At 41.8% G+C, this 21,530-nt stretch overlaps 1 protein-coding gene across 3 annotated transcripts in view; it reads left to right on the top strand.

Moving 5' to 3' along the window:
* The window catches only part of LOC118669710 (pancreatic lipase), a 36,689-nt gene that overhangs the window by 14,135 nt on the left and 1,024 nt on the right, over positions 1 to 21,530 (top strand). For 2 of the 3 annotated variants that reach the window (XM_036335860.1, XM_036335859.1), the window contains 12 exons: positions 2,637 to 2,682; positions 3,798 to 3,952; positions 4,856 to 4,978; positions 6,152 to 6,286; positions 7,013 to 7,124; positions 8,398 to 8,517; positions 8,634 to 8,753; positions 9,306 to 9,424; positions 11,095 to 11,224; positions 12,684 to 12,792; positions 13,359 to 13,523; positions 16,004 to 16,130. In XM_036335860.1, the coding sequence (XP_036191753.1) occupies positions 2,637 to 2,682; positions 3,798 to 3,952; positions 4,856 to 4,978; positions 6,152 to 6,286; positions 7,013 to 7,124; positions 8,398 to 8,517; positions 8,634 to 8,753; positions 9,306 to 9,424; positions 11,095 to 11,224; positions 12,684 to 12,792; positions 13,359 to 13,523; positions 16,004 to 16,085 (1,416 nt within the window). In that variant the 3' untranslated portion in view covers positions 16,086 to 16,130. Of the gene's footprint in view, positions 1 to 2,636; positions 2,683 to 3,797; positions 3,953 to 4,855; positions 4,979 to 6,151; positions 6,287 to 7,012; positions 7,125 to 8,397; positions 8,518 to 8,633; positions 8,754 to 9,305; positions 9,425 to 11,094; positions 11,225 to 12,683; positions 12,793 to 13,358; positions 13,524 to 16,003; positions 16,131 to 21,530 lie in introns of those variants that run through there. The other variant, XR_004972104.1, reaches the window with a different exon arrangement.

Below are 21,530 nucleotides of genomic sequence, written 5' to 3'. Positions count from 1 at the left end.
GAATTGAGCAGCTAATTTTTATAATTTGGGAGATGGCCGGAAAATGGATTTTTAAAGTGAAGAATTAGAAAAATATCTGTCAAAATATCAATGTTATACACCCAGACCTCATGGTAAAATTTATAGCCCAGGGTTCAATGTTTGGTGTCTGAACTTGCTGAACCCTATAGCTAAGTGGTAAAAATAAGTTCTTGGAAGTAGGAGAAATCATCCTACAATACAGTAACCTTTATTGGTTAAGGTAATGCTGGTTCCTATACCACTGAAATATCAGCAGCTTAAAACAATGGGGATTTATTTCTTGCTCATGTAAAATTCAAAATGGGTCTTCATAATTGATGGCTGGCTTTCTTCTAAGCATGGAACCCAGGCTCCTTCTATCTTGTGGCTCTGCTATCTTCAACATATGGAATTCGTGGTCACCATACTTTCCTGCATCAAGCCATGTACAGCAAGGCATATGAGGATCATGTAGGAGTTTTTATGAGCAGGACTAGGACTGGTGCATATCTATGCACTCACAGCTCATTGGCCAGATGTTGATCATGTGATCCGTCTCCCGGCAAGGGAGATTAGGTAGTAAGGTGTAGTTCTATTCCATATAAGAAGGGGCCACCAATCTCTGCCACCTACTCCATAAACAGACAGTCCTAGATAGCTCATTTGTGGTCTACGTGAAACAATAGGGTTGATAAAATTTTACAACTCAGCTAAAGGGTTCAGCAAGATTGAATTTAGTAGTCATTTATCCAGAGCTCATCCGATAGACTGCTGATCATGTACAATTCTCTTCTTTGCTTTTATAACAGGTTGGGAAATTGAATCTTCCTAAAACATTCTAAGATTTGAACCTATTTTAGTTTATAAAATAATTCTCCACGGACTCTAGTCTCTGTCTCAGAATTTGATGACTCTTGGTCCTAATTCTATAGCCTCTATTGAGCAAAGATCACCTGAATTATGGATTCAGTGTTGTACTATCTAAAAGGCCAACTGAGAAATTTTGTGTGAATTATTTGGTAAGTCACACAGAATATATTTTACTTCACAGTAAACCAAACAGTGAACATTGGCTCACTTGTGAGGGGGTTTGTTTGTTTGCTTGCTTGCTTGTTTTGAGGAGAAAGGGCTTCAGAAAATCACAGTTCTTTTTTTTTTAAATATATTTTATTGATTTTTTACAGAGAGGAAGGGAGAGAGATAGAGAGTTAGAAACATCGATGAGAGAGAAACATCGATCAGCTGCCTCCTGCACATCTCCTACTGGGGATATGCCCGCAACCCAGGTACATGCCCTTGACCGGAATCGAACCTGGGACCTTTCAGTCCGCAGGCCGACGCTCTATCCACTGAGCCAAACCGGTTTCGGCCACAGTTCTTTACTGTAAGATTGTATAGGCAGTTCATATTGTAGCAATGTAGCAATAAGTTGTTTTTTTTATTCTCATTCCCTCATTTGTTTGTTCATTCATTCAACAGGGTTATGTTAAGGGTCTGGTATGTACTACCCATGGAATTCTTTCTTGTGCCTTCCGTCCTGATTTTAACATTTCCCTTGTCCAACTTTCTTCATAGACAAATAATTCTATTGCTTTTTCCCCTGTACCTGTAAACTTTGTCAGGGAACTGAATTATTGGACCATTTTTGACCTACAAATGTGGAGACTTCAAAGGACTCAGTCTGTATCGCTGATGCTGTCACACTGAATGGCACCAATCTCTTAAAATTATGGTATCCCATCACCATCTGTTTAAAATTTATTTTAAGCAATCTATCACCCACTGAAAATATCCCGGTTCTTTTCCATCCAATACTTCTCTTTCGGATTATTTTTCCCAAACCATTTTTTCTGAGTTGAATTTGATTTTTCTCTCTCATTCATAATTTCATTCTATGGTGGGGTCACTGATTTCACCTCTATGCTCTTAGAAGTATCTTCAATTCCTTTTGTCAGCTCATTTATTCTCTTCCCCATGTTATCATTGAGAAATAAGCTAGTTCTATGGACTATTAAATTAAAATATCAAGTGCTTTCCTAAGAGGAATGAACTCTCTTGAAGAATTGCCTCTATTTCACTGTTTTTGAGGGGAAGGCAAGGTTAAACAAAAACTGCCTGAGCTAGTAAGCATTTAGTATTTGTTTTCAAGACCGTTGCTATCAAATCTGTGAACACAATTTAGTTTCACTCATACCCACATCCCTGCACAGAGATTGTAAATTTAAAAAGAGGCAGGCTGGAGCCTTGACCATCAGGAAGTTATGGTGATTCTGAGCATATAATCAGGCTGGGAGAGAATTGCTCATAACTAACCTTTTCCCATCTTCCCACAAGTACTGTGGAAAACTTTACCTACTCTATCAATTTTGGTTTATTTATGATTAAAACCAGAAATGCATCCTTGGAACCGCTCAAAAAGATAAGGCTTGTCTATAAAAGGACCTTTAGGTGCTATCTGGTTGTGCGCGGGGCCTGACGGAACTGCCACGGTGAGTCGGGAGCATGTTTTCCAAGCCTAATTTATTAGTATTTCCCTATCTCCCCTCTTCCCCCCAAAGGTCTAACTGGACTTGAATTATGCCAATCGTTTGAAAACTAACTGAGCCCAATTCACTCAAAATTTTAACTTTGTTTAGATGCTTCCAATCTGGACACTTTCGCTGCTGCTGGGAACAGTAGTAGGTAAGTCAATATATTTATATAGTGTTCAGTCCTTTCAGGAAGGGCTATGATAGCTGAATTCAAGCCACAATGGGGACAAGGAATAGGGCAAGAAAGGTGCATGGTCAAGAGCACAGGCACCCGGAGGAAGGTTGCCAGATGAAAGCTCAGGTGCCCAGTTAAATTTGAATTTCCGATAAACAACAAATATGTGATCGTTCTCTCTAAAAAAAATATACATTTTTTATCTGATACTCTAACTTGTCTTTTTAGTGGCTAAATCCAGCAACCCTAGCTTGGGGTCATGAGGGGTTTAAACCCTGGTTCCAGCAGCCACAAGTGTATTTCCCTGAGCAAAACTCTTAACCTCTCTGAGCCTCACGATCATCATCTGTGAAATGGGCATATACTACCACTCCTCTCATAGGATCACTGTGAGACTTAGGTCACGTAAGCCACGTAAACCATCGTGCCCAGCACCTGGCCTATGGTACTACTTTGAGAATGCAGCCCCCACAAGCTACAACTCCTACTCCTACTGTGAATCTAGGCTTTCTCCTCCTCCAAAACCCTTCCTTTGTGTTGTTCTTTGGGGTAATATTTAAGCCTAGAGTTGAGTCAAACCATGAATTTTCTGTTTGATGTTTGTGATGAGCTTCTTCATCATGGAATACAGGATGCCCCTTTAACAGGAGTCAGGGACCTAAATACTCAGCCACTCACAGATATCAGGTTTGGGCCTTTGCAGGAAATGAGCTCTCTACCCAAAGCCCAAAGCCAGAAGATGGCTACAAGGAGTTGAGAACCTCACCCCCTCTACTTAGGCCTGGGGGCACCAATGGCTCGAGAAAGACGTCTGAGTTGAGTGGCTAAACGGGACCCCACACAGCACTGCACAGAGAGATGAAGGGGGTACGTGGTCCCACATGGAAGAGATGGGTAGCAGCCCCTGTCTTTAGCTTGGGTGTTGTCTATTGACACTGTTTTGTGACTGTGTAGATAGCAAAATGCTTGGGGATGAGGAGGAAGACAATGAGCCACAAAATAGAATTTAACTCATACTTTGTCATAGAGACCATTAAAAAAGAACATTCTGGTTAAACTAATATCCTTGAAACCCTTCTGGGTGATTGCAGGGAAAGAAATCTGCTTCCAAAGACTTGGCTGCTTCAGCGATGAAGCCCCCTGGGCAGGGATTGTGGAAAGACCCCTCAAAATATTGCCCTGGGGCCCCAAAGAGGTCAACACCCGCTTCCTCCTGTACACCAATGAGAACCCCAACTCCTTTCAGGTATGAGTGCTCGTCGCTTTCAGAGCTCAGTCCCATCTGCTGTATGTGATAAGGACACTGAGTTTTAAGTCTTCTAAATGGAATACGTCAGTGGAATGTACATCTTTGCAGATTTTTGTGAGCTTCAGTATTATTTTATGTAACTTTGTTTATAGAAGGTCCAGTAGCTTGACATTGTTCTCATCCTACCTCTATGGTACCATTTAATAAATCATTTAAATATGGACATACAGGTGTCCCCAAAAATGTGTACACTAACAGCTGAACGCTCAATTTTGAAAATGAAATGTATTTTAATAAACATGGCCTTTATAATTATTTAAAATGTGTGTATACATTTTTGAGGATTATATATATATATATATATATACTCTTCCAACATATTTTTTTAATTTTCACCCAAGGTCATGCTTAGGGAGAGGAAGGGAGGGAGGGAAGGAGGGAGGGAGGGAGAGAGAGAGAGAGAGAGAGAGAGAGAGAGAGAGAGAGAGAAGAGAATATCGAAGCCCCAGCCCACATATGTGCTTTGACCAGGAATTGAACCGGCAACCTTTCGGTTCATGGGATGATGCTCCAACCAACTGAACCACACCAGCCAGGTTCTTCCAACATATTGTACATATATAAAATCCAGACACACACAAACCCTTTCAGTGCACGGAGGTGAGACCTCTACCACCATTATGTTAGCAGACGTATCCCAAGTTGAACAACTGAAAAAATGTTGTGACTTGGGAAGCAGCGACCTGGTGCTGGTTACAGACAGCTTGGTTGACATGGGAGAACCATCACTCACAGGCTCCCACGCCCAGGCAATCTTCTCCTACCGCCTCCCTTTCCTTACAAACAGTTCCGCTGGAGTCTGTGAGAGACTTGACATTAAACACTTTTCTCCCCAAACAGGAAATCCGTGCAGAGCCATCAACTATCGAGGCCTCCAATTTCAAAACGGATAGGAAAACCCGTTTCATTATTCACGGATTCATAGACAAGGGAGAAGAAGGCTGGCTGGCCAATATGTGCAAGGTGAGACGGGGTCCTCTCTTCAGGGAAGATTGTTCGGCATGATCATCGACCACGGGGAAAGCACAGCCCCAGCCAATCAGGACAAACGCTGGCCATCGTGACACTGGAGGGGCCTCTGGTGCTGCTGGCCTGGTGTCCAGGGGAGGTCCAGGAGGTGGAGGCGGTGCAGAGGGCCTGGCACCGTCAGGGTGGCAAGATTGGCGGGCATTTGGAGGCTTTGGGTAGCAGCTATCCAATAAAGAATAGAAAGATATTTCAAAACTTAGCAACACATGTTGCCGTACTGATACAACAGGAGTTGCATTGTCCATAGCTTTAAGTGTTCTCAGTAGGTTTTCATTGCTATGTGAGGAGCTAATATTACTTAGTAAGCCCAAAAGAATGAATTTCCCTTGCTGCTATGTGATCTCCTATGGTGGCAATATCTAGGAAAACTGTGTACTAGTAGCTTTTCGTTTCTAGCTTCTGTTGTTGCCATGTATTGTGATCCTATCTTCTTTCATTTGTCTTTGGCTGTGTGCCCTGTGAAAATGAAAGGTTAAAAAAAGTCAGAAAATCAAATAGAACAAAATTGCCTAGGAATGGCTAGGTAACTGCTCAAGGAACATTATACAAGAGAATGCATTTGTCTAAAAACTCTGGTTAGTTCTTCCATTGTGGAAAAGCTTACTCATTTACCTTCAACATAGTTAATATTTAAGGGGATCCTAACATGGCCTTTCATTCATTCATTCCTTCATTCAATAAGTATTTATTGAGCACCTACATGTGCCAGGAACTTTCAGGGCACTGAAGATACAGCAGCGAACAAGAAAGGCAATGTCCTGCGGTGTGTTCTGGTAAAGAACGATGTAGTCTTACGACATCATGAAGCTCTAATGACACAACCCACTGTACCACAGTTTATATATTTTTCCCTGAATCAGTGTCTATGCAACTGTTGCAGTAGAAATCCCAAGAATCCAGTTCTGATTATGGCCAACGCTCCAGTTTGGAGTCAGTGTTAAACTTTAAAAGGGAATCTATATCCATAACAGACTAGAAGTCCGTTATGCTCATTGCTTTGGGGTTATCAGCAAGCATGATATTGTTAATCCTAGTCCTCACAGGTATTCATTGGAAAGTGATAAAGATTCTGAATCGCTGACCCATGTATTGTGTCTCTCCCACCAGAACATGTTTCAGGTGGAAAGCGTGAACTGCATTTGCGTGGATTGGAAAAGTGGCTCCAGAACGGGCTACACACAGGCCTCACAGAACATCCGGATTGTGGGGGCAGAGGTCGCCTACTTTGTGGAAGTCCTTCAGGTAACTTGTGTGTAAAACCCACGCACGTGGCCTCTCTGGATTCCCTTCCACAGGACAACAAAAGTGCTGTAGGTGTGATCATTGCTAGAGACATTTCTTTACTGAGGCTGGCTTTCACCTTGGTTGAAAAAAAAAAATAAAAAAGTCCAGATTGGGCTGCATCAATATGCCTACTGGGGTCAATCAATTAGTTTTTTTTAAATGTGATATTATTCAAGCAACCAGGTAGACTGTTTCTACTGAATTCCCCCAGTATTTCTCTTAATTGTACCAGTTATTAAACCAAGTTGACATGGTAATGTCAGCCTCAAGAGTAAACTACTTTTTTAAAAAATTTTAAGAGAAGCACAGTGATAACAAGCTAACCTGAGTTGTTAACTAACAACAAAGAAGATGTTAAACTTGAACGTGCCTAAATAATTGCTTTCATTATTATTTTCTGATCCAAATACGTACTTTACTGACTGGGTAACCATTCCTCGTGTCCATTAAAAGGTCTCTGTATGTTGGAAAACAACAAAAGAGAGCCCTACTTCTACCTGTTTAAATGTTAAGCCCATCACCATTTTTTATTATATTTAAATATATATACCTCAAAATTAATTGCTTTGAAGGGGGGAGTATGTCTTCTTAAATCTCCGGTTTTCAGAGGCTCCCCTTCTGTATTTATCTTGAATTCCACATTCTAAATTTGAAAACATTCTGACGACATTTTCTTTCCAACAGTCAGCATTTGGGTACTCGCCTTCCGATGTCCACATCATCGGCCACAGCCTGGGTTCCCACGCGGCCGGCGAGGCGGGAAGGAGGACCAATGGGACGGTTGGACGCATCACAGGTTGGTCAAAACAGTAAACGCTACACGATTAGACGACATGTAGCCCACATGGTGTCTGAAAGGATGGAAATGTGGTGTTTTTTACCAAAGTAGAGACAGGTTTTCACATTTTCTGAATTGAGCCACATGATCAGTGTCTGCTGAGCCCTTGTGGATTTTTATGGCTCTGGTCTTCCGCTTACAGAGTTCTGTTTAACATGTAAATATTGCATGGGACTAAAATGTGAATTAAAAGCATGTAGAGGTCTTATTCATATCTATTTTCCCTTTTTGAAGCATTCACAAAGGACAAGTTTCAGAAATAGGATAAACAGCGTAAGTTATAGATTAAATAATAAATAGAATTAAACCCAAAGAGCTCAAAAATGTATCACGAATTCTATTCTGCTTCAATAGCAATTGATAATGAGCCCAATTGTCATCAACCACAACCCAGGAGCTGAGTGGGGGGCAGGTGGTCCGGTGGCCCTGGGCTACCAGTTCTGCATGATGCTAATTAAACGATATGATTTTACAAGTCTCAGGCTCCTTGCATTTGGCCAATGGGGTCCCATGTTGAATACCCAGGTCCTACAACAAACCTGTATGTTTATAAGAAAGACTTTGTTATCCTGCATCTGAGAGCTGACTCTTTCTAGAAGCAGCCACTGCCCTCTTCTGCCCTCCCCCTCTCAGTTCTTCTTAGTACTTTGGGGAAGTTGGTTACGTTTGGCGTGGTGGATACATCTGGAATGTCTATCGTTAATTTGCTGGACATGCTTTAATAATTCTTTCCCATAGTCTGTAAATGTGTACAAGAGCCTAGTCAGCCGGGCGCTGTGCAAAGCTGTGGTCCTGGGGCCCTCATGGGAGGCTAGGGTACAGTGGGGCCTGGTTTAGCCTTCAGCAACTTTTAGAGACCAGTGTTTCCCAGAGTGTGGCTCTTCCCTTATAACTTCTGCTAGTGATTAAGGTTATTAGCCCGCAGTCACCCCAATAAATTTAATGTAGAAATAAAATGAAAAAGAACAGTGATGGGGATTGTCTTCGTGACTTAAGTATTCATAAGTGAAGCAAAATCCTATGGTTTGAGGAAAATTCACTTTAATGCGAATAGTAAATGAGACACAGATTTGCCTTCAAGAAATGGTGAGGCAGGAAAGAACTAGCTTAACTCTTTCGTGCCTAACTCGTAATGACCGCCAATGCTTGCACTCAGGTCCATAACGAATGGACACAGGTGAATGCGCAGGTGCGCTGATAGATACTGATGTCACACATCCTGCTTCTTTAGGTTTGGACCCTGCTGAACCTTGCTTTGAGGGGACACCTGAATTAGTCCGACTGGACCCCAGCGATGCTCAGTTTGTGGATGTGATTCACACAGACGCTGCCCCCATCATCCCCAACATGGGTGAGTTCCTCCATTGGTCTTCCTAGAATGGTTTCTGAGTCTATACGTTAGTGTGTTTTAGAGGGTTTTCAGTTCACACAATAACATCATCTTTCTCATATTTTGAAATTCCTCAGGATTTGGAATGAGCCAAACTGCGGGACACATGGATTTCTTTCCGAATGGAGGAAAAGACATGCCCGGATGTCAGAAGAACATTCTCTCTCAGATTGTTGACATTGATGGGATCTGGGAAGGTAAAACCATTGTGTGCATGGCAGGTTTTTCTTGGGGGAGGATTTGTGTTTTGTTTTGCTAAACTTGCTGAATATTGTGACATTGTACAGGACTCACATTTTCTATAACCAAGGACTTTTAATTGTATCCCCAAGATATGGGATTTTCATTGGGGGAAGTGGCATGAGAAGAGACTGTAAGAAAGAAAATATATTTGTAGTCAACTTTCCAAGGGTCAAATTCAGGAAATGCATTGCTAAGTATCAATATGGACCAATCTTTTCCTTCTAAAGTTATTTTTCCATTTTTTTTAAAAAAGCAACTTTTCTAGTTGCAAAAATTGCTATTTTTCATTAACTATGGCCTAACTATTAGCATCTTGAACAGTACTTAACTTCTGTTTTCATTACAAATCATAAATACGGTTCATAAATGCTTTTGTCCTGTGACCACCATGAGTTCACCACACTAATTAGAGAAACCTATTGAACAATTTAACTCCGTTCTGATCATGACATTAACTTGCAAGGATAAAATCTGTCACTGATGTGGAATCATGTCTGATTTCAAAGGCTCTCGTGACTTTGTTGCCTGTAATCACCTGAGAAGCTACAAGTATTACTCCGACAGCATCCTCCACCCTGATGGTTTCACTGGCTTCCCCTGTGCCTCTTACAGCTCTTTCACTGCAGTGAGTAGACTCCACCTGGGCCCTAAGGGATTTTGTGAGCATCATTTATTGTGGCTGCTGTCGTTCACTGTCCCTGACATGCATTCACTGGATGTCACTCTATGACTGCCACATTACCTCACCCTTTAGTTCTACAGATTGCTTTTAATGGTGAACTTTAAGGTACTGGAGAACTTTCAAGAAATGGGCTTGTCTACGGAAATGTCTCGTCTGCCTTGCTCTCTCGCTTCTGCCCGTGTCAGATAAACACTCAATCTTGTTTTGGAAATAATTCTAGGTTAAAAAAAATAGTCTATGGAAATCTGGGTGTGTGGCTACAGGATGCTGATAAACATGGTAACCTTGTCTTAAATGCTGACTTTATAAAACTGTGTAATAACTAGAGGCCCGATGCACGAAATTCGTGCAAGTGGTTCAGTCCTCGCAGCCTTGGCTGCCTCTGCCAGACCCCAGCAGCAAGCTAACCTACAGGTCGGAGCGTCTGCCCTCTGGTGGTCAGTGCGCATCATAGTGACTGGTTGAGCGGTTGAACGGGCTGACACTTAGCAAATTAGGCTTTTTCTATAGGATAGTCTCAGTCTTGCAGATTTCTCAGCCTTTCTCTCCAAGCTGCCAGTGGCCAGGTGATCATGCTGGTGGTGATGGTCAGCATGTGTTGGGCAGAGGGAGAACTTGGGGGTCCTCCCTATTGATGGGCCCATGGCAAATGTCTGCTGGTGAATTCTGGGGACATCCACTCTTCTGGCTCAGGCAATGCCCTCAGAGAGCTTTGGCCATTCCTCCTGGCTGGCTCAGTGCCCCCTTCGCATCTGCTGGATGCAGACCCTGTACTCGGCCCAGTCCCCGTCTGGTCCATTGATCCAGGATGGAGCAGCCTTGCCTTCCTATAGTGGGAATTTCTATTTCTCCTTCCCACTCTGTTCCTTCCTTTCCCTCTTTTCTTCCCAGAATTCCTTGGCCCACAGTTCCTATATGATATCCATCTTTTCTAGACGCCAACCTTATGGCTAAGCTTTTACAACCAACTGGGGCATTTCTCTCCGCCCGAGAGAATTCTGAGATCTGAATTCTTTTTTTCTCTCTCTCTCTATTGATTAAGGTATTACATATGTGTCCTTATCCCCTTATTTCCCCCCAACTCCCCCACTCATGCCCTCACCCCCATGGTGTCTATGTCCATTGTGAGATCTGGATTCTTTACACTTTTATATGCTAAGTGGGAGCTAAAGGAATTGAGGAAAACCCGACTTTTGAGCCATTGTCCTCCTACTGGGTCCTATTTTGGGGACCAAACGCTGATTATCACCTCTTGCTCTGTCCCTTGCAGACTTTCTAAAATAAATCCTAACCAACTGTAGGCAGGTGGATGTGTTGGGGCCATGGGAGCAAGAGGAAAAATATTAAAATATGTATATGTAAATATAGGCATAAATTCTCTTTTGTGCGGTTTTTGTAATTTTGTTAGTATTGTGTTACTTAACAGTGAAGTTGCTGACTCGTCGTTGTAAATAATGAGATGCATTTTTAACCTCTGCTGAGACACTATTAAAGTTCCTTTTTACCAGCAGAACAGAATTGGTTTTAGAATATTCTAATTGTAACAACACATGGGTCAAAGCTGACACACTATTATAAGAGCATCCTCATCCATCACTTGTTTATTTCCCCAGAACAAGTGCTTCCCCTGTCCAACTGGAGGCTGCCCACAGATGGGACATTATGCTGACAGATATGCTGAGAAAACTAAGGGAGTAGGCCAGACATTTTATCTAAACACGGGTGACGCCAGCTATTTCCCCCGTAAGTCTCTACTTGATTTGCCTTAAACTCTTCGTGTTATGTATTTTATCACGCCCAGTGAAAATGCGCGAAATTGCTTTTCTGTACAGAAGTTTTAAACTCCCCTCCCCAACATGGAAAAATAATCAAATGCTGTGCTCAGCTAATTTGGATAGTAGTACAGAGTTTGGGGGCTGAACTATAAATGAAACAAAAAATTCTTCCTATTTGATCCTGGAGGCTGCTTCTGCTCGAGACCTTCACATTCAGTCAAAAGTTTCACTGAGCAAAATTCAGAGGTTTCGTACAAAGAGAAAAGTAATCCAGGCAAGAGATGGCAAGGTTGTGGGAATCGAAAGGAATGAGCAGATTCAAGAGATATTTATATTTAGGGTTGCAGACTCTGCGGGTGCTGGGACTTGGAGGATGTGTGGATGGTCAAGTGTGGGGACAGACTCCAAGTTCCTCTTCTAACTAACAAAGGAAGAAAACTATTTGGTTAGGAATCAAACTAGCTGCATTGTAAAAACTAACGCCAAATGTTATCCACTCCCCACTCCCAGCCCCCAACCCCTGCCCCGCCAATAGCCCAGGCTAGTTCAAAATGGTAAAAACCAATAGTTTACAATTGAGTAGTACCATAAATTGGTTACCACAAATTAATACATTTTCAATGGCAATGGAAAGTTGAATTGTAGAATTTTTAAAATAAATGTACACTCTTTAGACAAAAGAAAGAGATAATACTACTATAAAACTGAAGCAAACTGATGAAAATGTCATATTTTCTACTATGTTTTAACATAAAGTTCTTTTAACATTTAAGAATACATTGTCAGGTTAAAGAAATTGAAAGCAAAAGATTTACCTTTTCCCTTGTCTTGAGATCTATTGACTTTGGAAAGAGGGCATGCTCCTCCCCTCCCCCAGTGCCTGTCCTCTGAACGGTTAGATAAAGGAATGTCTGTGGCTCGGAGAACTACCAACACATGTATAGGGTGTCCCAAAACTCACACAAGAAGTAATTTTGATAGAAAACACAGGTTTATAATTAAAAATTGTAAATTTTTTATTGATTAATAAAGTATACAGTATAGGGTTATGTATGGAATAGCACATTGGGTAAATGCCCTCCACGGCTTTGCTGGCACATACGCAAACCATGGTCTTCATTGGTCGTCATTGTCCCTGCTCCTGGGCCATAATTGGTACTTGGTAATGCTTATCAAATTGAAGGAATTGAAATCAAAGGGCAACAGATATTAGAATCTGATTCAATAAACCAAGTAAAATTAGGCTTTTATTTTTTTGTTGTTGTTAATGCTCACGCAAAATTCAAATCTTGTGTGAATTTTGGGACACCCTATATAAGTTACTCAGGGTGCAGCAGCAGTGAATTCAACGTAGCCTGTTCTCAGTGTCTTCTCTGCAAGCTGACCTGTTGCATTCTGCCCCCCCCCCCCCCCCCCGCCCCATACAGGTTGGAGGTATAGGGCAACTGTTATTCTGTCTGGAAAGAAGGTCAGAGGACACGTGCTAGTTTCTTTGTTTGGCGACAGAGGAAACTCTAAGCAGTACGAAGTTTTCAAGTGAGTGAAATACAACTCTAAGTGTCATAAGTGCTGGAATACCTCGCGCATTCAATGTATGTTCTGGACATAAGAGTTGATCTGTTACTAATGAGCATAAGCTACTGCCACCCATCATCAAAAGGAAGAGGTGATTTCACCCTTGCACCTTCACACATTTCAGAATTTTGTTTCTAATTTTTCTCTCTGCTATTTCCTGAGAAAACCCCTGATGTTTACTGGGATGAGTGGCATCTGATTTATAATCAGTAAAGAATAATTCTGTCCACAAAACAACTGGGGAAAGATGATATAATGATGCCATCATTTATTACATTGTGAGAGGATTAGTGACTAAATCATGTTTGAAGTTTTATTAGTAGTAAGAATGACTTTAAAGTAATATGAGTTATTGATGGTAGACAAGCTAACACTGAGCCTACCTGTCTGCACTTATTTAATACATTCAAATGACAAATGTACCATCAGTTATTGTACTAGAGATGCGAGCTGGTTTTAGAAATACATCTATTTATGTATATGTATGTAAATTCATGTACGTTTTTACTAACTTTTTAATTTCCAAGGGGCATTCTCCGACCATTCAGTATTCATACCACTGAATTTGACTCAGATGTGGATGTTGGAGATTTGAAGAGTGTTAAATTTATTTGGTATAACAATGTGATCAACCCAACTCTACCCAAAGTGGGAGCATCCCGGATCATGGTGCAAAGAAATGATGGGAAACTGTAAGTAATAAAAATCCAAAGAGATTTGAAGTATTGAATCAGATTTATAGTTCTATTCCCACTGGAAGTTGATTTTAAGTTAAATCTCTTGTGATTGTTCTCCTACATCCTACCCACACCTGCTTCCTCGTACGTCTTGTTTCTTTAGGATAAAGAGCAGAACTTTAGGGAAACAACTTTGATAAATTAAATTTGTAGATGAGTGTTGTGTTATCTAACACAAGCGGTGTTAGAATGAAAATCTGGTTTCATGATTTAAGGTGAGAAACTTGATGTTATTTAGCTACTATGCCTTGTGCTATGTGTGTGCTTAACATGTGTATCTTCCCCAAATGTTCTGGGTTCACCCAATTGCCACTTAAATGATCAGAAAAATATTTAACTTGTCAAGGAATATAAATAGGCTATTCTGGATCATTCACCCTCTTACTGAAGACAAAGGTCAGCCTTTGGTTCTAACCAAGACTAAAGTGTGTGTGAACCAAAAGATATTTAGCACAGTGAAACACCAGAAAAAGTGAGCTGATGATGTTGATGGTCAGCACAAAACCAATAATAGCCCAGTGATTTGAATATAAAGCCAAATTCTGAGGCACAGTGTTATGCTTCTTTTGTCATCATGGTCCCCAGTCCTCATAAAAGCCCAATGAGAGGGCTTTTGCTTCTGGCAAAGATGGAATAACAGCGACTGGATACACCTTCCCAACTGGAAAACAACCAAAAATTCAGATAAAAATATATAAAATAACAGTTTCCAGACATTGAACATTAGGCAACAAAGGAAAGTGACCCCCGAGAGATAAGAAACAAATAAGGTAGACCCTTACAATTGTTTCAGATAAAAATATATATTTGAATAAATTTTCAAACTTGGTGAAACTATATAAACCATTAGGTCTCAGTGATATAACAAGAAACATGAAGAAAACTAACCAACACACATCAAGATCAAATTGCTCAAAACTAGTCATAAAGAGAAAAATCTTTAAGCAGCCAGAAGAAAAATATGCATTACATACAGAGAAATAAGGATAATAATTACAGCAAGTTTCTCATCGGAAATGCAAGTGAGAAGACAGTGAAACAACTGTCTTAAAGTACTGAAAGGAAAAAAACTGTTAACCTAGAATTCTATACCCACAAAAATATCTTTCAAAGATAAAGATGAAATAAAGACTTTTCAGATATACAAAAACTAAAAGAATTTATCACCATCAGGTCAACATTAGAAATGTTAAAGGAAGGTCTTCAGGTTGAGGGAAATAAACCAGTTGGAAAAGACAAAAGAGTGCATACATCTTTAATTTCAACTCCTGGTAAAATTCTATACAATTCAAATGAGTCCATAGTGACAGCAGATCAGTGGTTGCCTGGGGATGAGGGAAGATGAAAAAGGATGGGAAAGAAAGATAATAAAGGAGCAGAAGAAAAATTGGGAGATGATAGATATGCTTATTCTCTTGATCGTGGAGATGGGAGGTAGTTACTATTATTATCCCCATTTTAAAGATAATTAAATAAAGGCTTAGTGCCAGAATTCATATGCAGGAAATTTGACTCCAACATATTCTTAACTACTATAAAATAAATTCAGTTCACCTTTATTCATATATAGTTATTGTGTGCCCTTCATTCCCTTATCAATATTAGTTTTTAAGTTTTTAAAAAAATATATTTTATTGATTTTTTACAGAGAGGAAGAGAGAGTGATAGAGAGTTAGAAACATCGATGAGAGAGAAACATTGATCAGCTGCCTCCTGCACACCCCAAACTGGGGATGTGCCCGCAACCCAGGTACATGCCCTTGACCGGAATCGAACCTGGGACCTTTCAGTCTGCAGGCCGACGCTCTATCCACTGAGCCAAACCGGTTAGGGCAGTTTTTAAGTTTTAATTTGCCATTTGTGAGTTGCCAGCCATTAGACCACAGGGGAGGAAATGAAGGTGAAGAGAAAAGAGCATTTTCTGAGGACTTGTATGTACCAGGAAATTTATAATTATGCTTATATATTAAAGAAAATTAGCCCCAAAGCATCCCAAGTATTGTTCAGTCTTAATGAGCACAATTAGTCATTTCAGGTCAGTTACTGAGTTAAAGTAGGAAGGCCTCGCCAATGGAACACCAGGGCCTCAGAATTTTTTCTTTTGCTGATTTCTTGTCATGCTCTTGACCTTACACTTCCTCAGTTGTGTTGGTTGACAATGTGCCACGTGTTTAGTAGGTGTTTTTAGAATGTAACAAGTGAGTCTTCCCTGTCCTTTGAGGTGTCCAGCAACACCTCCTCTCTACTGTTGCACAGCCCTGAAACAAAACTGGAAAGGAGAATCCAGTCCTTTATACAGAAGAGAGGTCTTCCCTCCGCCAATGTCTGGTCCCGAGCACTGGGTGTGCTGGAGAGGAGAGCAAAACGTGTCCTCCTGCATAACACACTGACTGCGGGCCACAGGGAGTTGACTTACCATTGTTTTCTCTCCGCAGGTACACTTTCTGTAGCCTAGAAACTGTGAGGGAAGATGTTCTGCTCACTCTCACCCCATGTGGGGAGCCTGCTGACTTCTGACCACTAAATCTTATTGCTAATAAAATCTGTTGGTGAAGCAATACAGTCCTTTCTTTGTCATCATGAGTTCATTTTTCCAATGAAACTTTTGGATACAGCGATTAAAACCTAAAGTTTGGAGTTAGTCTGAAGAAGCACAAGTGACTGTTGAATTTTGCTACATATGATGTGGCATTGAGCTGAGGAATATTGTTTACTTGATACTGACACATTGTCCATTACCTACTATTACTGATGTCAATCTGATTACTTAAGGCAGGTGTCCAGGTCTAAAATGACCCCCTCTTGGTGGGTACCCACCTTTGCTGCTTTATCCATCTGCTCCTACTCAGACATCTCAGGAGCGATGACACATAAGGAGGTGAGGACTGGGGATTGCCAATTCTCCTAACTGTTCCCAGTGGGGCTCCCTCAGACTCTCTCTTCTAACGTACAAATCAAAGATCCTCCCAATGGTCCCCAAGATAGAATCCACATTCCGTAGTGAGCCTTGCAAGGGCCCTTGAGGTCTGGTTTTCACCTATGACTCCAGCATCATTTCTCACCACACCCTTTCCAGAACTCTACATACCCTAAAAGGGCCTTGATCTCAGATGCTGCTGGACCTTTGTGCAAACTCTTCCTTTCCCTAGGATGTCCTTTCCCATGTCTTCCTGTCTATTTAACCCCTACTGACTAACTTCCTGTCTGTGTAGACATCCCTTCTTCCAGGAAGACCTTCTTCACCTCCGTTACCCACACCCTTGAAGACTGGATTATAGGTCACCCCACTACATTCCCACTGTACCTAGGACTTTCTCCATCTCAGCACTTATCTCTCCATATTAGTTGCTTGTTTACTTGCCTGTATATCCTATTTGTGAATTCCTTAAGGGGGTTGCATGTTGTATGTGCCTGGTTCAATTGAATACAGGTGAGTATCTAGGTTGTGAGAAAGATTTAGAAAACACCTTTCTCAGCAAAAACACTTCTTTGGAATTAAGGGGCTCTGAGAACCCAGCTTGAGCCAACCCTATTCTTCCCCCAGAATTCCTAAGACGGTTCTCTATTGAAATGACAAGGTATCTGAACCTTCTGAACTTGAAATTAAAGTGTAAAACACAGAGCTGATCAGGTGTAGGAAAGCAGTGGTTTGGCTCCATCTGGATGTGTAGACAAACAGATGGCAGCCGGAGACCTCACCTATATCTTTGTGACCTTCAACGAGCTATACAGCTCTCCAGTGGAAATGAAGTCATAGTTTCAAAAGAGAGCCATAGATTTGTGTGAATACACATCCCGAATTCCTAAAGCTGAGAGGGATATAAGTTTATTCAACATATTTCAGTGTTTTGACATTGTTTGAAAGCCTCATCTAGAAATCTTTCCATCTGGTGTGGAATGAATTACTTGGTCTAGGAGGCTCTAAAGAAGATGCAGATTAGGCCCCAGTCTTGCTAGGGGCTTAGTCCAATTATATCCCCCAGGGCACTTAAACAGGAGCCAGTGTATTAGAGTACGGTGCATATTAACAAAATGTGGGTGTTAGGAAAGAATACACCCTTACTGGTGAACTGGTGCTGTGTGCCCAAGAATGGTGACAGTGAGTTCAATGTCAGCTGCTCTCTCTTAATCCTAGGCCTGGCTGAGCTGGGTTCCTGTATTGGTTAGCCACTGCTGCATAACAAACCACCACCAAACTCAGTAGCATTAAACAGTAAGCATATGTTAGTAATCTCTGGGTTAGTTGGGTGCTTCTTCTGGTCTTGGCACATGTGTCTGTGGTCACAGTGCATTGAGTCAGCAGTGCTGTTAATCTGGCTGGGTCTCTCACATACGCGGAGGTCAGCTGGCTTTGAGCTGGTCCAAGTGGTTACTGCCATCACATTTGCTGACCAAATTCAGGCGTCCATCTAGCCAAAGGCGTAAGGAAATGAACGTCTGTTGTTGGTGAAAGGAGCTGCAAGATCACATTGCAGGGGGTGTGGATATTTGGGGAGAGTGTGGAGAACTGTGACCATTTTCTCAACCCACCTATCAGCATCTCTAGCCTGGTTCTCCATCCTGGGAAGCCTGGGACTGGGGAAGAAATAGGTCCGGTGTTGGAAGGGTTTTTACAGTGATGGGTTAGCCCAGGCCCCAGTCTCTGATGTTCTTACACTGCCTTTTCCTCACTGCTGTCATCAGAAGTGAGGGCACCTTTTTGATTCGCTGACCTTGGACTTTATCCATGAAGACATGCTTCTTGTCAAACAACTAATGGCAATGAATGGAGAGTTGCTTCTTCTTGTCTTAAAACAACACAATAGTCCTGATCAGATTTGCTGGTCAGGAAATCCAATCTCCACAGTCATCATTCACTCTTTTATTTTTTTTTAATTTTATTAAATTTATTTCGGTGACATTGGTTAATAAAATTATATAGGTTTCAAGTGAACAATCATCTGCATATTGCATTATGTGTTCACCACCCGAAGTCAAGTTCCTCCTGTCACCATATATTTGACCCTTTTTAGCCTCTTCTACTTCCCCTTTACCACCCTTTCCCTCTGGTAACCACCATACCGTTGTCTGTGTCTATGAGTTTTTGTTCATTTATTGTTTGCAGTTTTATATCCCACATATAAGTGAAAACATACGGTTCTTGGTTTTTTTCCATCTAACTTACTTCAGTTAGCATGGTATTCTCAATATCACTCCCTTTTGCTAACTCGTGTGAATCACCTCTTCATTATTTCAAGGTGTAACAATCACAATACTTTTAAAGAATTCCCCTCCTCACCAGCACTGAGCTACCAACTGCGCACTTTTGTACAAATTTAGTGGAGTAAGGTGATTTAAAATTGTTATTTTCTTTCTGTGGAGCCACACACTTCTTGTAGTGGCTGCCCAGTTCACAACTTTAGCTCCATCTTTGGGTGCACAGGGGTGGGCCTCAACCTGCCTGCCCTATAAGAGTCATTCCCCATTGCTAACTAATTCAGGGACAGCTCCTGACCTGGCCAGGCCAGTCACCTGGTAATTAAGAATTCTGAGCTGAGATGCACAAAGCCAGGGTCCCGGCAGCAGAATCAGGTCCAAGGCTGCGGGGATCTAAGGAGGACTAAGGCCTCCAGGATGGCCCCATTTCCTGGGCTTCCCTGGGTCTCACGGTTCAATAATTTCATGGATTCCATGAGATTTCCCAATATTCATTCAAATAATCTCTCCTTTTTTAAATGTAGCAAACCAGAATAGATTTCTGTTGCTTACAACCAATAGACCCATAACATTCCTCTAAAAACTTCCCTGTTTAAATAGCTCATGGTCTGTACTTCACTGTTGTTTCAGGGAGTGAGGGTGGGGAGAATAGCCAACATACATAGAAACATGTGAAATGAACAGATCTCTTGTCCCTGAAATTCAACTTCAGGAGTTTATCCCACAGATACACCATCCATGTGGAAAGTGACACATGTATAAGAATATTCACCAAGGCATTGTTTTTAATAGTAAAATATTGGAAACAAACAAATTCTCACCAATAGAAAACACACCAGCTCTTATGGTGGTTTCAACCACTGAACCCCCACAGGTAGGGTCCTTCCCTTGGGTTGGGCATGGAGCCCACAGATGAACTTGGCAGTGAGGTGAGCTAAAAGGGAAAAAGGCGCAGGGGACAGGTCACGTATAATTACTTCTCCTAAATCTAGTCAGATGTTCATATTCTTCCTGCTTCTCTGAAGAATAACATCTCTTTTTTCCTCCCTTCTTAAAACTGTGTCCTCTCATCTTTCTCTGCCCTGAAATTCACTGAGAAGAAGGAGAAAATGCCCATGAACTCCATTCATGGCACATTCATTCTTGCATTAACTCCTGACCACGTCAGTGCCAGGCACGGTGCCAGCAGCTGGGGTCCAACTGTGGCCAAAACAGATGAGGTCTCTGTCCTCAGGGAATTGCATTCTAGGTGGGAAAAGCATGACTGAAAATACATAAGCAGGTAAATAGGATAGGTAATTATACTTTGTAATGAGAAATCTAAAAAAAAGCAAACAAGTTCCTGGGGTCATGTGGGGAGGCTGGCAGTGGAGAAACTGCAGGGGTGGTCAGAGATGGCCTCACTGAAGAGGTGACATTAAAGCCAGTTGTTGAACGACCAGAAGGGGCCAGCCCAATGGAGGTCTAGGGAAGAGAGTTTCAGGCCATAGAAACAGCACAAAGGCCCCGAGGTGGGAAAGGACCAGGCATGTTGGATGGAAGCCAATGTTGCTATGTGTAAAGGGCAAAGTGGAAGCAGGAAGGAAAGAGGTGTGAGAGGCATCAGGGCCATGTAACAACTCCTACAGACTCATTTACCTATTTACTCACTAGGCCCGAATCTCCTCCGGGGCCAGCACTGCGTGTCCAAGTAAAGCATAAAGGCCTCTGATGTCCCCAGCCTGTGTAAAGTGCGCCAGCCCCTCCTAGACCACCTGAACAGACTGCCAAAGCTTAAATACGTCATCACTTAGGTCAACCAGATGGCCCAAGTCTGGCAGTTCAGCAGGACATTTATTTCCTATTTCAACTTATTCTATGTAACTAATTTTCCTATTCTGCGTGGTTGACACTCAACAGATCTTGTTGATAACTTGCTCTGAATATTCAACAGTTCCTTACTTCGCTCTGTACAGATTGGATTCAAACCCCATCTCATCACTCATGATCTATGTGACTTTAGAGACAGTTTAATCTTTCTGTGCCTCAATTTCCACATATGCAAAGGGAGACAAATAATGGTACCTACTTCATGGGGTTGCTGTAAGACTCAAATTCAGAAACATGTGTGAAATGCTTGACTGCATGCTCTAAGTCTTAATAGCTGTTGCTGACTATTCTTTGTTATTCAGGGAGAAGTCCTTTCTGTTTTCTTAGCAGGGGAGCCTCTCTAACTGCCCTCCCCTCTTCTCCCCCAGTGTTCTGGTTACTTTAGAGAAGTGTGAACTTTGACACTGGGCATATTTAACTTGGGGAGGTAGAGGGCACCAATGGTGTTTGCCATGAGAAGGCTTATCTGCCTGCTGTGTGAACTGGCCAGGCTGCTCGCAGATGCATGTCTGTGGGTAATTCATGACGGCCTCACAGAGGCTGGATCTTACAAGATGGGGTGTGTAACCTTCAGAGGACCTGGGGAAACCCAGCAGATGTGACCGTGTCTGGTGACATGGGCTTTAGAGGCCCCTGAACCCAAAATTCACAATGGACCTGGCTGGTGTGGCTCAATTGGTTGAGCATTGCCCTATGCACCCAAAGGTTGCAGGTTCAATTCCTGGTCGGGTCACCTGCCTGGGTTGCAGGCTCAATCCCCAGTGGGGAGCATGCAGGACGCAGGAAATCAATGTTCAGATCTCACATCCATGTTTTTCTCTCTTCCTTTCTGTCTCTCTAAAAATCAATAAAAATATATTTTTTAAAAATTACAGTGAGATAATAGAATAATTGCTA

Source organism: Myotis myotis, unplaced genomic scaffold (assembly GCF_014108235.1).
Source record: "Myotis myotis isolate mMyoMyo1 unplaced genomic scaffold, mMyoMyo1.p scaffold_m19_p_15, whole genome shotgun sequence".
NCBI lineage: Eukaryota > Metazoa > Chordata > Mammalia > Chiroptera > Vespertilionidae > Myotis > Myotis myotis.
Note: the sequence above shows the minus strand (reverse complement) of the source record. Positions and strands in the feature narration are given on the sequence as shown.